Raw genomic sequence first — 16,526 nt, forward strand, 5'->3', positions numbered from 1 at the left:
TCATGTATGCATTTATTTTCAAAATTTTCTTCATGTGCTTAATTCTTTTTTATTAAATGGCTCAGAGGTGATCCCAGACCATCCTGGAGCGTCACCAGGTCTTGTTGGATATCAAACAAAGAGCAGCTTTGGAAGCAAGAATAACATTTTTCATAGAGGTCTAATAACACAATGTCAGAACAGAAGAAGTTATTTTTTCTCATTTTGCCTTCAATTAAATTAGATTTAAAAACAACAAACAAAAATTCTGGGGTTACTAATCCACATCCCTAACACTATTTGACTAATTGTCAACTCCTGCACAGGATTTGAAACAGACCTGCTTTGACAGCCTATTGGATTAGGAATATTTTATTTTGAATGCTATTGTGATTTAAATCCACTAGGTGGACTCAAAGCCAAAATTGGAGAGAATATGAAAAAAGACGCAGACAAACCATTTGAAAGAGATATAAAACCTTTATTCATACATAAATTACAAATGTTAGGTTCAACAGGTGTTTGAATAAAAGTATTTGTATTCTTTAAAATGGTGGATAAAACTATATTATGTTTTCCTGTAATATTGCTTTAATAGATCTGCATTTCACATTGTGATATCTGGATTTGTGTGTTTGATATGTCATCTGAATGTCCTGGCCTTAACAGAAGGGTGAAGTTAACATGGTTGGTTGTTGATATTTGTTAATAATTTGTCGTATGGTGCTTTGTATGGAGCTGTAAATGCACCAGGTTCCAGGGTACCACGTCCATCTTCATTCACTTGACCCATGATAATGTAGTTGCCACCTATTGGAAGAAAATATTACCAGAAAGATTGATCAGTATTATACTTTTGAATAAATGGAAATGCTCATAATCTGTGGTATGTGTGTGTGTGTGTGTGTGAGTGAGTGTGTGTGTAAATCCATGATACCTCTTCGGAGCAACGGGCACTTCTTGCACTGTGACACCAGCTTAACCGACATGGTCTCTCCGACTTGTGTGATTGTTAGTCGACCTGCCTTGTAGGCCTTAAGGAGGGAGACGCTAAGAAGAACAGTGCCTCGGGGCCCAGGGGCCAGAGAGCTCACCATCCCGGTTATCACTGAAAAAAGGAGGGCTCAGTCAGAACACAACATCTGATTGGTTACTTGCTGCATATATGTGGGTATAACAGGATTTTTGCTTCTGCAGGGTTTGGGTTTATCAATTGGCTTTAAGAACCTTACCAAATTCACTTGCACAGAAACTGGTCTTGATGGTTCCATGTCTTTTACAGGCATTGGCACACAGAGGATTTTGAGGAACTGAAACATAAATAATGCAAAAAGACACATTAGACATCACATGTACATTATGTGCACATTGAAACACAAGCATAGCATGCACATAACTTCACCTACCAGGCCTCTTTCCATTTGGTCTGGTCACGGGAACCCTCCTGTCTTGGCCTGGGGTGGCCTGTCCCCGGCCCCTCGTGGGTTTGACTGGTTTGGGTATCTCAGTGGGCTGAGGTGGCACATATTTGGCAGTGGTGACAGGTGGCTGTGTGGTGACGGCAGGAGGTTTAGATTCAGCTGGTTTGACAACAGGTTTTAGGGGGATAGACCTCGTACTGGCTCCTGAGTCCGACGTTGGTATCTGAGAACCCGGTGGGACGCTGGTATAGTGGGCGAAGAATCCGTCAGATGTCACACTGAGGTCCGACACGAATTGGACCAGTAGCACGTTGCCGCTGGTAATGATGGGCCTGGACAGGAGACAGGTAGAAGATGAGGTGGAAAGTTAAATCGGGAGTTTAGTTTATGTTTAAATGTATGTTTATACTTCAAAGGCCAACAAAAAGGCCCTTTAGAGACATCTGTCACTCACTGTGGGGCCTGATCGCCACAGTATCGTCCAATCAGCCTTGAATCATCTTTCTCTCCCCCGTTAAAGAATGCCACATAGTCAAACCGACAATAGGTGTCAGACTCCAAGACAAACTTATCGAACTGCACCTGGATTACCTGGTACCCAGAAAGAAACAGAAATATGACAATAAAGGATAACTTAAACAATTGTTTTCTATGTAGAGACTTAAATAAATGAAAATGTTTCCACGTTGGGAGTGAGTGTGCTGCCGACCATATCAGGCTCCACAGTGATAAGCCAGGAGCAGCTGGTTCCTGCGGGGTATTTCTTGTCGGGCCAGTTGGGCGTCATGATCTCTCCCTGGGATTTTGTCATCTTCCCCCCACAGAACTGCTGGTCTGAAACAAGTCGACACACTCCATGAGATTAATGAATGAAGTTAACAGTGCATTATTTTCTTAGAAGTACGCAAAGTACCGATGTTGTTCACTGACTTTTTCTTGATAATTTTTTAACTTTTAAGTTTGGAATAGTTGATTATATATGGTAATCAATGACGTTTAAGATATTGTTTGCACAATTAAGAGCTAGTATTCTCAATCTAGCTGTTAATTTGGCATAATCAAAAGTATTCATGAAGGAAATACATTGTAGAAGCTCAGAGTCTTAGCATTAACCTTGGCCCTACAAACTTCTAATACCACTTTATGCAAATATTACTCAAATAAATTAGTGTTATTTCCTTCATGGTTGATAGATTTTTAATGTGCCTTAGACATAAAAGGTAGAAAAAGCTTGGCCTCTACACTGAGAAAGGAATACTGCGTTTCACAATAAAAGACAACTGAAGAAGATTTCACTGTAGTCTTGTTTTACAGTGCTAGCAAGTTGTGTTCACTCTGGATGTTTGATGCAAATCTCCTTTTAGTGTGAACTGTTGGAAATAGTTGCTTCTGTGACAAACCACTTTATGAGCTCAGTAACATTGAGGATTGAGGGAAGGAAATGCTGTTAAACTGATGAGCAAGGTAAACTAAGCTAGGTAGCTAGGTAGCTAGGTAGCTAGGTAACTGTTAGGTAGCTAGGTTCAATCTACTTTTGTTGTACTAGCATTATTAATGGTTAATGTACTTAGCATTTTTCATTATCAAGCACATTCTGCTCAATAAGTTGCTATTAAAGTTGCATTTTTGTCCAGATCCTCTGCAGCCTTTTTCCAGGATGAGTGAGTTATACAGTCCACTCAGTAAAATGGGATTTTTCACAATTCTTTCACAATTTCTATATTTGTAAGAATTTAGGTCTGAAAATCTCAAAAATAAATTACTATGAAAAATTTTGTGAATTGGTTTGCTGTATCATTTGAAAATGTATGTACTGCATTCTTGGCCTAGTTTACATAATTTGTGGTGTGTTGGTAAGCCCAAGTAGGCTGAACATATTTGTATGATTAATATAAAACAAGAAATTAAATATTGTGACTACATACCATCTACGTACGGTTTGGCTCCACTGAAATAGGCCACAAACCCTCTGCCCTGGGTCTCTGCATCAGACCTCATCTCTAGCATCATGGTGTTTGTGGTAGAAATAAGAGCACCAGGCCGGAATGTTCCACAAAAGCGGCCTAGTTTTTGCACCAATTTGGAATGGCCGTTGTAAACATCCAGATAGTCGTAGCGGCATTGTGAGTCAGCCTCCAGGTCAAAAATGCGGAAAGAGAGCATGACCACATTTCCCTCTGGGACCTGGGAACCAGAGAGATTGTACGTGACTCAGACACGGAGACACTGAGTGAGGAAGGAGTCAGTGTTTAGACGTGTTGCAGGGTAAGGGACTCACAGTGATACGCCAGGTACATTTGCTGTTGGGTTTGTAGAAGCTTGGGAACCCCTCACTGCCAACGAAGCCTGAGTCTGTGACCAGGTCTCCTCCACAGTGGAACACAGGCCTGTGACGAAGGAGACAGTGGGGAAAGTATCATGGACAGCACATCACTGAGGACAGCCCAGCGGTGCCCAGCTACGTCCTGCTGTGCCTTGTAATGCCCACAGTGCCCTGCTATGCCATGAACTACTACAAAGAACTACTACAAAACTACTGTTTTTTCAATTTTTGTTATTTCCACTCTTCATTCTGACCCCAACCGGCCCGTCAGACACCGCCTACCAAGAGCCTGGGTCTGACCGAGGTTTCTGCCTAAAAGGAAGTTTTTCCTCGCCACTGTCGCACTGTTGCTTGCTCTGGAGGAAACTACTAGAACTGTTGGGTCTTATAAATTCGGGAGTGTGGTCTAGACCTACTCTATCTGTAAAGTGTCTCGAGTTAACTCTTGTTATGAATTGATACTATAAATAAAATTGAATTGAATTGAATTGAAGCAAGGTCGCGACCTTGGAATAATTTTTTCCAACGATAAAAAAGTGATTTAACTGCCTAAATTGAACGTGTCCAACGCCGATATAAGACTTGTTCCTCTGAGACCAATCTAGGACATATAAAAACATGGTTTTGAAGCTACTGTTATACAACAGTCACTCTCTACATATTAGGTCAGGGAAATAAATAAAAAAAACGTCGACCTTGGTATTGCTGAGATCCTGGATATGGACTTGGGTCTAGGAGACAATGTAACTGCAATAATACCAGTCCCCTGAGAAACTCTCAACTCCCACAGATACAAGTATTTTGACTGACTTTTAGCAGTCTGTCTTTACCCATTATTCTCCAAATAAAAGTCTGTAATTAGATGTTCTAAGACCAAGCAGATAAAAACAAAAAGAAGAGGAAAAATAGTCATAGTCAAGGGAAGTTTAGGGTCCCCTGCTGGAGCTGCTGCCCCCGTGACCCGATACCGGATAAGCGGAGGAAGATGGATGGATGAAAATAGTCATCCAAACATCAAGTTGTTTGTGTCAACACTTAAGCTCCGCAGCAGAAACATGTTTAGATAAATATGATTTATTAACACAGATCCTCGTTTACTGTACTCATCCACCTCAATCATGAAATAGTACAGCCTTAAAATAGATGTGAGGCCTCACTTTTTGTGTTGACACTTACTGTAATGTATGGAGCGCCAAGATGTAGCTATACATGTATGCTAAATAAATTAATGAGTGATTATAAAAGACAAATAGTCAAAGAAAAATTATGTTAATACATACAGGCTTTCCAGAGTCTACAGAGAGGATTAAACTGTAATTATCCAAAATAACATGATTGATTCCACACACCAACGCTCTTTGGCCAGTACAGATCTCTACTTTCATGAATTTCGGGGTGTCTTATTCGATTTTATAGCATCTGAAAAAACAATTGAAGTGTTTTTGAAATAGTATTGAGTAAAAGTTGACATATTCCAGTCAACATTCATTGCTTTAATTTTATTCTAAATAATTCCTAATTTCTGCTTTTCTAACACAAACCTCAGGTATAATTTCTTAAAAGTGAGGTTTATTGACCATAAATTCCAAAAATAACTGTGAAACTAAAGTTAATAAGTTAGTGTCAAAAAAGTGACAAACATTGAAAAAAAGGACAAAAACAGAAGAAAAAGTTAACAACATTGATTAAAAAGCGTCAACAAAAGTGTTGATTTTCAATTTTGACAGGAAGACGACACAAGGGGTAATAAGCATCCACATTCTTAACTTTCCATTGAAATGCATCAAAAACCTGAAAAGGCATCATAAAGAGTTTAATAATGTTAGCTAGTTACATGTACTGGTTTCTGAATACTAACACTACTAAATACTATAGTGAATACTAAAACTGACTTTTCACGATATAATTCAATCCATTCCAGTACTTTAAAGCAGTGGTCCTGTTGTGGATGGGCACGAGTTCCTTTTGTTGTTTAAAATCGTAATAATGTTTCACCACATACTGTAAATACATACTGTATGCGTACTTTGACTACATTTTTACCCAACCACTAAACATCAGAATCCCCATGCAGTGTTGAATAAAAATGAAGTTATGCCACAGCGCACAATTATCATATAATGTGGATGCCACACTCTGGATGGGGGCCATAGCTTAAAATATCAGGCAACTACTGCATGAATTAAAAAGCTAGGTCTCTTGCTTTGCAAACACTCACAGAGCTCAACACTGATTTCACAGAAGGGAACAGGCCCTATTTCAGGCTGTGGCCAGCAGGTACGCATAAACATTTGTCTACTTGTGAGCTAAGAAGAAACTGCCTCTAATTATAAAGTTGACGTTATTTTGGCATTTTACAGGCATTTGCAGTCAGTGGTGGGGAGAGTTGTTTCTTTTGGCTCAACTGAGAAAAAGGATGTTGTTTAAAGTATTCATGACATTTCACAAGAAGTAAGACAAAAAACTGTTATTAGCCATCCCCCATTCTGAAGAAGTAAACATCTACAGTACTGAGATGCAAAGGAAAAACAGTTTCCCATAAACTGAGATCTCAGACAGCAGAACCCCAGCAAAGTCAGGCGCTTGCTGATTAGAGCCAAGAAGTCCAGAAGCAGAGCCAAGTTGTTCTGACTCGACCCCACAGGCAGGCAGAACCAAAAGCATTAACATCTGTGGCGGTTCAGCCACTGCAGACTCAGCATGCCTCACATCATGAGTCCAAAACCATCAGGACAACTCTGTGCCCAATCAAACACTGAACTGGAAAGAATTTACTTACAGAGACAGGAAAGAATTCAGAGTATTTTTAGTGCTCAAGTTACAAGCTCGTGTGAACTTAATTAGTGGATTGTGTTCAAACTAAGAATAGTAGCCTCTATAATATATTTCAAGACACTGTCCATGACACATTTCTCAAACATACACAATGTCCTTACCTGGTGTTGTTGGTCTGCTGAGCCGTTGTCCATCCTAAACTCAGAGACAGGAACAAGAAGAGACCCCAGATGCAGCCCACATGCGTCATGATGCAGCGTGTACACAAAGCGAAGCAGACTGTTGCAGAAAAGGAGATGGCTGCAGGAGGCAAGAGATGAAAGATAAGGAGGGAGGCCGTTCGCTCGGGATGGGCGGAGAGTACGAATGAGTGGGGAGGACTCGGAGGGGGCACGAAGTTTGGGAATGGGTGAAGAGACGGACAGACATGCTTAACCCTCATGTTGTCTTCGGGTCAAATAGACCCGTTTCCTATATCAATGTTCTGTTTAACTGTCCAATTGTAATTACCCAAAATAACATGATTGATTCCACACAACGCTCTTTGGGGTGATTTTGAAGAGTCATTTTGGGGTGTCTTATTCAATTTTCTGGCATTTGAAAACAAATTAAAGTGGTTTTGAAATAGTATTGACTAAAAGTTGACATGTTCCAGTCTGTGATTATCCATCAACATCCATTCCTTTAATTTTAGTATAAATAATTCCTAATTTCTGCTTTCCTAACTGAAACATTAGGTATAATTTCCTTATTTATTGACCATAAATTCCAAAAATAACTGTAAAACTAAAGTTAATAAGTTTGTGTTACGTTGAAAACGTCAAAAAAGTGACAAACATTGAAATAAAGCTTCAGAAACGTAAAAAAAAGTTAAAAAGATCAATAAATAGCGTCAACAAAATTGTTGATTTTCAATTTTGACGGGAAGACAACACAAGGGTTAAAGGACAACAGCGTGGACAAAGAGCCATGAGGGGGGGTTGGGGGGTTACGTGAGTGGGGGAGGGAGGGAGGGAGGGAGGCAAAGGCTCTAATTAGAGCCAGATGTTTCCCCATAATAACCCTGGTTTCAATACAACAGCGGGGGCTTCTGGGAAAGAGGTGCAGAGGGAGTAGTGTCAGAAGTTGTGGCTGAGGTGTTGTGGACATTCAGAAACGAGTGTATCTTTGTCCAGCAGATGTTTCTGGTTCCCTACATGGTTGAAACTTAGGAAGATCTAAACGACCATTAACATCTATCCTGAGTCTGGCTGATCATTATGCAGGGTGCACAGGTGGGTGCAGAGCTGGGGGCTCTATATGGGCTGTAGCACTCAACTAGTAAAGCCATAAATCTTTACATTCCACAACATTACACACCTTAAAATTACTGGGCATAATCTTTTCTTGATAGAATGATTCAAATTGTTTTTGAAAAGCCTCCAGTGAGGTGTCCAGCACAGACTGCAGCAAATGATGTGAGTTCTTTCTATTGTAAGCCTTATTGAAGCCATAGTTTAAACAACACGCATAAAAGGATTTAAAAGAAGCTCCAATAGGATCTAGGCAAAGAAGTATCATAAAACTAATGATCTCTTCCCTCTCACCATATTTCCCTAAGCCCCAGGAGCTCCTTTGACTCCAAAACATCTAAGTCAGAGTGTCTATTTGCCCCCTCAAGGCAAGAATAACACTCTAGAGGGGGGAGTATTCTTTCACTGTTAAAATTCACTGAAGAGCAAACACTGTGGCCTACATTACAGAGGCCTGTGGAGGGGATGCTGTTTCAATAATGCTATAAAGAATAAGCCCCTTTTACAGACTACACAGCTGCAACACCTGGAGCAGGCAGGATGGACAGCTCCTAAAGGGACAAAGCAGATATTGTGTCATCAGGTGGCATGTGACTACGACTTTAGCAGGTTTCCTTTACACTGAGATTAAACTGCTCATAGTGAGCGGGAGAAATGAGCATCGTCTGGTCTTGCTGTGCTGTGTTTGTAAGAGGCAGAAGACACAGGAATGCAATGACGTGCAGTCTGTTGGGGGGCGGACAGCATGTGAGTGTGCACAACTGTACAGCCATTGCCATTATGAGTGGGAGTAACAGTGACCTTTACACTTAGAAAGAAGCCAAGCTAAGGGGTGTAGGTTTCTGCAATAACTCCTGACGAAACCTTGGAGTTGGCCGTGCATTCCTTTAGGAAAGGAAAAAGGAATAGCAGTGGGGGAGTAGATGACTGTGAAGGGGTAGACAGATCAGATCGGTAAGGATAGAAGGGTTGGACTAATAAAAAAAAGGAAAACAGAGTTAAAACGAGCTGACAGAGAGAGACAGTGTAACAAAGTGGAGTTTTTGCATGCACCTTGGAGTTAGGTAATGGTCATGCCTCCCTAAACTAACAGATGGCTGTATTAATATTACTCCAAACATTCCCTCTGCAAATGACTCACCTATTATGTCCAAGATCCTCTCTATGATTCATAAAAAACACCAATCAATGTGACGCTGCGTTGGAGAGGTGGAAAACAGATTGAAAACAAACGTGTGCAGTTGTGTGAGTCCATTTGGAAAGGTGACGGACTGAAACGGATGATTTCATAACAATTATAGACCCATATTTGCCTGTAATTGTGGTTCATTCTCAAATTTACTCCCCGCAGTTTAAAAAAAAAGATCAATTGTTGAATTATGCAGTGCAGTGCACTTGGCCAAATTTCATTTTGACCACAGCTATAAATAGAAACACATGCACAGAGATTGAGATTTGACTAGAAATGATTTCTCTGATGATAATCTGAGACATCCTTCACGAGCATGACAGATGGAGCCATGCACTAGAGGACTCCAAACTGTAAGTATGAAACATAATTTATCATCAGTTTCTAACAACAACGTCTGAGTTGTTTTCATCAGCTTCTCTCAGATATAAAGAGGGATGGTAAGAAAGCATAACAGCTTTTTTTCTGGATACAGTTCACTGTGAACTCCATGAGAAAGTGTGATATTCTGAGCTTAGTGTATGGACAATGTGCTAAAGAGATCATAGCACCTCATTTGGCATTGACAGGGTGTTGCAATGAAGCGAAATCTTATAATAAGGATCCTGAAACACAATGTAAGATTCATGTGTTTGTGTAGCGACAGCTAAAATGAAGCGCACAGTATCAGACTTAAAGCTGTGAGCCTTTTACTTACTTTTCATGGCAACTGCTCAGGAGACACATCATCATGAGTACAAAGGATGGTAATGACAGTAGCACACTAGCTAGGAAAGTAAATCCCCTTCACAGACACCCATAGTCATGCATGACTCCTTACTGTAGATGGATGACTAATTGGCCAAAAACATGTGGTAAAAGAAAAGGAATTGTTGTTGCAGTGATGTATTTTTCCTACTTGCAAATACATTAAAATAAACTACATTTTTAGCACAAAACAACAGTGCTAAAAATGTTGTTATATTGTTCTTTGGTATATGCTACTTCGTAGGCTATATGGAGAAATAATTTGTTATACAATGATTTGATCTTCAAATCAATACTAGCCTATTATGTATGATGAATTAGCTGACATTTTTCCCTCTGAATACTGACAGACATTTGTATGTGAGGGGGTCCACAAAGGCCTACATATCGAAAAAACTAAATAAAATGTAGGCCTGTATGTCCATGCCATACTGTTAAATATACAGTCTCTTTGTCGTGCTGACACCTGGTGGTAACAACTTAGAACTACAGCTTGGAGGGTCCATTCGACTTCACCGTGTCCATTTCTGGTGTAGTTTCAAATGAACAATATTTCCACAATGTGATAAAAACCAGACAAGACACTATTAGTTCCATAGTGATGATGGCTTATTAGCCTTCGTCTAATAGCACGTTAGCTAGTAGCATTTTAGCCGCGGTAGTCCGGTGTGCTTTATGGACCGACAAGTGATTAGATTTGAAGCTAACATTAGACAGTCGTGGACGCAGGGAAAGAATATTTTGTACAAGCCAAGCAACTGAAGAAAGAAAAGAAAACTAATGAAATACCAGCGCTGTAATGTGTCAGCTGTCCTTCACCAAGCACGAAAATGGCTAATAATCCACTAAATAAACCATTCCTTTCCGTGTTTACTAGCATTTTGAGAGTTAGCGAGACGTGTCTTGTAATTAATGCGGTGTATAGGCTATGAAACGTATTCACCATGAGCTAAAAGATAAGAGATATATAGCAAAAACAGGCTAGTTATCAGGATTTGGATGCAATATGGACCCGACTGGTATACATCAAAATTAAAGTCGCCGGAGGCGTCTTTTGCTGCTGTGCTGGTTCTTTTTACAGACAGTAGCCTACACCATCTTTTACTGCTCCTGCACGACTCCATCACGACCACTTGTGAAAGACTCATAGACAGTTAAAGAAAGACAAAAAAAAGACTAGACCAGGGCACCAATCCATTATTCTGCATGGATAGAAATGTTAGGGAAAGCCTATCCCTAGAGTATTTTTAACCCTTAATGTACTGCATGAGCCGCAACAGAGGTTTAATAATCTGTGAGATTGGTAAGTGTGTCTTCTCATGTTGCTGACATACACCATTGAATTGAAAATAACGTGAATGCTTTATAGATTTCAATGATAATCTGAGTTACATATAATGACTTCCAACCATATGGTTTATCATACTCTTTAAGAGAGGGGATCATAGTTTCAACAATTCTCCTTGTACTTTTGAGACAAACTTGCATGTAATAAGGATGAATTAAAGCAAGAGATTTCTCTTTGTATTGATAATAAATTTATGCTTATTCATACAGGTCAGATAAGGTCCCAGAATTGCGGTCAAAATTGCATCTGCCCATTGTTGCACACCCACAAAACACGTGAAGCACACACAAAAGTACAACTTGTCATAGATACTGTTTTTCCAATATACATATATTTCATGATGTTCATCAATATAATAAGACATTGATAGATTTACACTACAATTATTTTATGTACTTTAGGTTTTCATTCAGTCTCTTCATTACGTTGAGTCAACCTTGTTTAGTTTCTATTCCCATACCAAATGACAGCACGATAAATCTATCAATAAATAAAAGCAAAGGAGAAGAAAAAAAGAAAGATAAAACTGAGCACATTGCCCATGAAACCATCCAGTCCTGTCCCTCCTGTAAGGCCAGATGACCAGGGGCAATATGGGCCTTCATCCCAGAAACCCCAGTCCCAAAGAGAAATCAAAATCTTTCCTCAAAAATAAACGGATTTAAACAAAAAAATATATCTTGTAGATACAAACAGCAATCTGATGTAAACTGTAGAATCCTTCTAAGCCTTCTGGACAATTGAAGGTAAAATATTCATTTTTTCCCATTAACTTCCCATTTTCTTTACCTTTTCCAATCAGTGCTTACATACAAACAATTCAGTGACATCTGGAGTTATTACTAAATTGATGCAAAAGAAAAACACAATATTTGGTTCAAAAATAAAACATATATTAAGTAGAATATTGTATAATTATAGCCATCCAGTGAACATTCAGAGACTCAAAAGGTTCCCTCCTTTTGCTGCATTCATCCCAATTGAGGGTGACGGTAAATGTTGGGGACCATTTCCCACTCTGCACGTATTACATAATGCTTTGTTGAAGGATCGGATCTTCTGATGGTCTTGTTCTTTCTGTCCGTTTCCTTCCAAGTTTGAATAGCAACTTCACAAGTTATAATTCAAACCTGGAAGAGGGTCTGAACACTTGTTTCCATGTTGGCATCTTGTTTATCGGATCATCCCCCAAATAACATGAACACAGCGTTAAGTTGAGATCACTGAACCATTCTTGAGGTTGACACATAAGACAATATTCTCCACCGAATCATGTTCCCATCCCACCAAAACGAATGAAACACAACAGAAAAAGTGCCATGGTGTTAAAATATATATACGCACTTATTTTCATACAGACAGTAAAGCAACGGAAAAAGAGAGCACTCACTTTCATTTTCACTGTTGTGACCAAATTGGTTGAGCACTCACAACAGTTGGATTCATAGATAACACAGAAGTCCTACCCCAATCAGTAGTTATTTCACTTCAGCCCACCGTGTGGTTAACCCCTGCAGGATGGCTAAAAGGACCACATTTGTAACCCTACAATGATTTTCTATTGCCAAAAACCCAATTCTACACTTTGCTAATATAGATTTGTCCTCATATATAGTTGGTAAATTGCTAATACCTTAAACCTGAGGATATAGGACCCCCTACCCCCCAAAACACCCCCATATTACAACACCAAACAATGCAGATTTTTTTATAACAATGTTCTAGGTTCATTTGAAATAGCTATAGTTAGTTCATTTCTCTTTTCATTTTAGAACTTGCCAGCACTATGGAGACAAAAAAGAAGAGTTGTGCTATTATTAGTTACAGGATTATGTGTCTAAAAACCTGTTAGAGATCAGAGGCTCTTCAGACCTGGATAGGCATTGTTGGGGCAGACTGTATTTGAAATTTGAAGCATGTTATGTTTTGGTTTAACTTGCATATGTTAGAATGGCACACTCACAAGCCAAACTGACACTATATGAATAGTGTGTAATAGTTGAAAGGTCCTGTTATCTGTGGATAAATAGTGTAAGGGTATAAGCTATTTAAAACCGACTTGGATAGTTTGGATAACCTGTTTCTCTCCGCTTGTTTTTGATGGCAATTGGCAGCGTAAGCATGGAAATCTGGTCTTTGGTAATCTTCTGCAGTCTACTTTTGCTCTGTTTGGAGGAAAACATGGGACGGGGAGGAGAGGGCTTGTAAAGGTTAGGGTCCTTCCTAATAGAACTGGCCGGCAGATCTGTAACCCGTCTGCTTGTGTACTTCAGTGGTCAAGGAAACAACGTGCTCTCACTCTGAGATTTAAGCAGCCTAATCTGTCAGGATAAACGGGGGATATTCCCAACACGAGCTATTCTAACACGCACACACAGACACACACACAGACACACACACACACACACACACAGACAGACACACACACACACACTGTAGAATTCTAAGTAAGTGAGTTGAGCAAAGGGGGGCAGGTTGGTCTGATCAGCTGGTGGGAAAGATAGAACTGTTGAAAAGAGACAAAGCTGCTAAGGCTTTACACACACTTGTTTTTGAAATATTGTTGGAGATTTTGTGGTCTTCAAATCTATTCAGTGACTGTAGCCTACTGTAAGATCTGAAATCAAAATTTCAACATTTTAAGATTGACATTAGTGGTAGTAGAGCATAAGCTGAGTTGCTTGTCATCTCCTGTTCATGTGTACAAGGCCTTAGTTTGACAGCGCATTAAAAAACAAGTGCATCATATTGCCCTGCTCTCCTGCTCACAAAGTAGCCAAAAAGGTAGTACACACAGGAGTAGATGTCAGAAACATGTAAAAGAATGTTTTAAGACCAAACCAGCGAGGGCACCAATGAAAGAAATGACTGCAATAAGAATAGAAGCCTCTCCCTTGTTGCTTGGCAGTGTATAACGCACAGAGCTGAATTACAAAAAACACACCAGACAGAGGTAAAGAGGATCTTACTGCTGTGTGGCAGCAAATAGCACTGATTGCACACTTCCTCTTTACCTGTCTGTTTCACACAAAAATATACTATAATAAAAATAGAATCTATTATATTTAAAAAAGAAAAAAGGCCTTAACTATAGGGAGAAACACCGAGACAGAACCACTGCGCTAGCAACACACTCTTCTTAAGAGTGCTATGTTTTGAATAATTGCTTCTCACGTTTCTCGTATCTAACGTTTGACAGTGAATTACTGAGCCTACCCCAAAGTTGCTGACCTAAAGCTCAACAGTGAATTTGACATTTTCCTCATTAGCCTCTGTCCATGTTCCTGAATTTGCAAATAAGGCTAAAAACATTTTTTCTTTTATGTGCTCTTCATGTGGAGAGGTTTTGCTGCACGAGGATCTCCTTTGGCCAGGCTAATGACCAGCCAGACAGCGCCATCAAAAACAAGGTTGTTTGTGCATTTTAAACAGATTCCTTTTCTGCAGTCTGCCACTCTCCCTACACAGACTAAAAGTGTGAGGGTGTGTTGGACTGGAATTATTCTACAGTAACTAATAGAAGTGACTGGAGACTAAGGCTTTTCAGTATCCATGTAGGTAACAGGCCAGTAGGAATTAACCTTTGCTTTATGGAAATGAATCGATTCATGCAATGGCCCCGTTTTTTTTTTTTTAAGTCCATATCCACAGTTTGACAATAATGACATCTCCACAGTATACTGTAAGTGTAATGTTAAGATAACATCACACATATAACAAAAGAAAGTAATTTGGACAGATTAAAAGTCTAATCCCTTACAGCTATTAACTATAACTATTTTCTCCTATGGTTTGTATGACCGACGTTTTTGACACAAGTTTCGTCGCCTGTATTTTTTTTTTAAAGATACTTACACTTACATGTGCTACGGTAAGACCATTTGCACTAGACTGCAATGAAGGAATGTTTTCGAAATAAGACACTACGTAATATTTAAATAAAGAAGAAACATCTACAGACATTGGTCCGACTGTACTATGGCAGTTTAGAAATTAGCAGAAGACATTAAGGTGTTCAAGCATGCCGACAGGCAGAAGAGGGGTTAGCATGTTAAAGATGAAAGATGTTCGAGTGAAATGGAGAAATAGAAATGACACAGATACTGGGAGGATCAGATGGAAAGGGCTGGGAAATGATGATTACGAGGGATTAGTTGGACAATTCATGCATTATTTGTATGTTTGATCAATACCAGTGAGCATTAACTCTCTCAGAAAGCCAGCAGAGAAGCTAAGACTTGAACTCTTTGATGGCATCAAGTTATAGAAATGTGGAGCTAAAGTAAAGCTGAAGAAGTTTTGTCTATGTCATAGTTACATTTTGTTGTACCTTGATGATATTTGCTTGGTACAAGTTTTAGTTCTCTGGCTTATTTTGGACTTTCTTAGTGGACACGGGTAACACAGATGAACTCGAAAAATCAAATGGTATTTCCACTGTCAAATGGAGACTCACTCCACTGTGCAAAAATACACTGAAAAGAGAGAGTAAGCAGGGGACAGATGATGATAACATGCAAGATACACACTTTGATTAATAGGCAGTATTTAACGCTGAAGCATACGTAAAATTAATACAAAAATTAAAAAATACAAAATGCACACACACACACACACACACACACACGCACACACACCTACAAAACAGTATATTTCAGAATAAAACTCTACAAAGAACTATATATATATCAGTTATGTAACAATTATCGCCAATCGTTGTTTCCTTTTCTGTTGTTGCATCGTCACAAGTGTTTGGTTCTCTGTATGGCAGGTTAGAAAAGCCACGAGGACCCAGAAAGGAGACAGGGCCACACACTCACAGGACAAATATTGACAGGGGTCCAGAGGCGAGGTGGTGGAAGTGGGGGAGTCATGGGACCCTGAAGGTTTAGGTGTGTTATATTGAGGCTAATCGGGAGATATATATAATAAATGAGTTATCATGGTTAATTTTGTAATCAATTTGAGGGTGTTTTTTTCTGTTGCGAGGAAGGATTAGACTGGGGTAGGAGCAACTCTTCTTAGGTGCTGAAGTACACTGAAGAAAGAAAGAAAAAAGGAAAGTCTCATTCATAATGTTTAAAATATGCAAACGTAGTCAAACCAACATTTGCCAACAACTTTCCTAGATTTCAAGTTCATTTTCCATTTGGGGAGATGCCTTATACTATACAGTATTTATGTGTAAGATGTGAGAATCAGTTTTTACAGTTGATTAAGTCCATTAAGATAACAGTGACAAATCTATGTGCACAAAAACGTTTCTTACCAATAATGACGATGAGGACAATCACGCATATCACACCCAGGATAATCATCATCTGTAGTCAGTGGATTTTCAGAAAAATTCATTAGACAATCAGTCAAATTTGACCACAACTACAATATTTGTAAAGCAACTTCTTAAAAGCACAAGAATCACACCATAATTCCCCATCCGCATTGTTATTCA

At 39.3% G+C, this 16,526-nt stretch overlaps 2 protein-coding genes across 2 annotated transcripts in view; both read right to left on the reverse strand.

The window, feature by feature from the left end:
• Positions 1–439: 439 nt before the first annotated feature.
• Positions 440–6,945, reverse strand: pcolcea (procollagen C-endopeptidase enhancer a; the record flags this gene model as incomplete). The annotated part of the gene is given in 9 exon segments (XM_032534191.1): positions 440–789; positions 917–1,087; positions 1,212–1,289; positions 1,386–1,732; positions 1,855–1,991; positions 2,110–2,234; positions 3,326–3,584; positions 3,679–3,787; positions 6,660–6,945. Coding segments are annotated over 9 exon segments (1,638 nt in total). The 3' UTR covers positions 440–658.
• Positions 6,946–11,373: 4,428 nt separating this feature from the next.
• Positions 11,374–16,526, reverse strand: part of vamp2 (vesicle-associated membrane protein 2) — an 11,278-nt gene continuing 6,125 nt past the window's right edge. The window contains exons 4-5 of the mRNA XM_032532693.1: positions 16,344–16,395; positions 11,374–16,112 (exon numbers count right to left, since the gene is read on the reverse strand). Coding sequence (XP_032388584.1) covers positions 16,096–16,112; positions 16,344–16,395 — 69 coding nt within the window. The 3' untranslated portion in view covers positions 11,374–16,095. The remainder of the gene's footprint in view (positions 16,113–16,343; positions 16,396–16,526) is intronic.

The sequence above is a fragment of the Etheostoma spectabile genome, chromosome 13 (genome assembly GCF_008692095.1).
Source record: "Etheostoma spectabile isolate EspeVRDwgs_2016 chromosome 13, UIUC_Espe_1.0, whole genome shotgun sequence".
Lineage (NCBI taxonomy): Eukaryota > Metazoa > Chordata > Actinopteri > Perciformes > Percidae > Etheostoma > Etheostoma spectabile.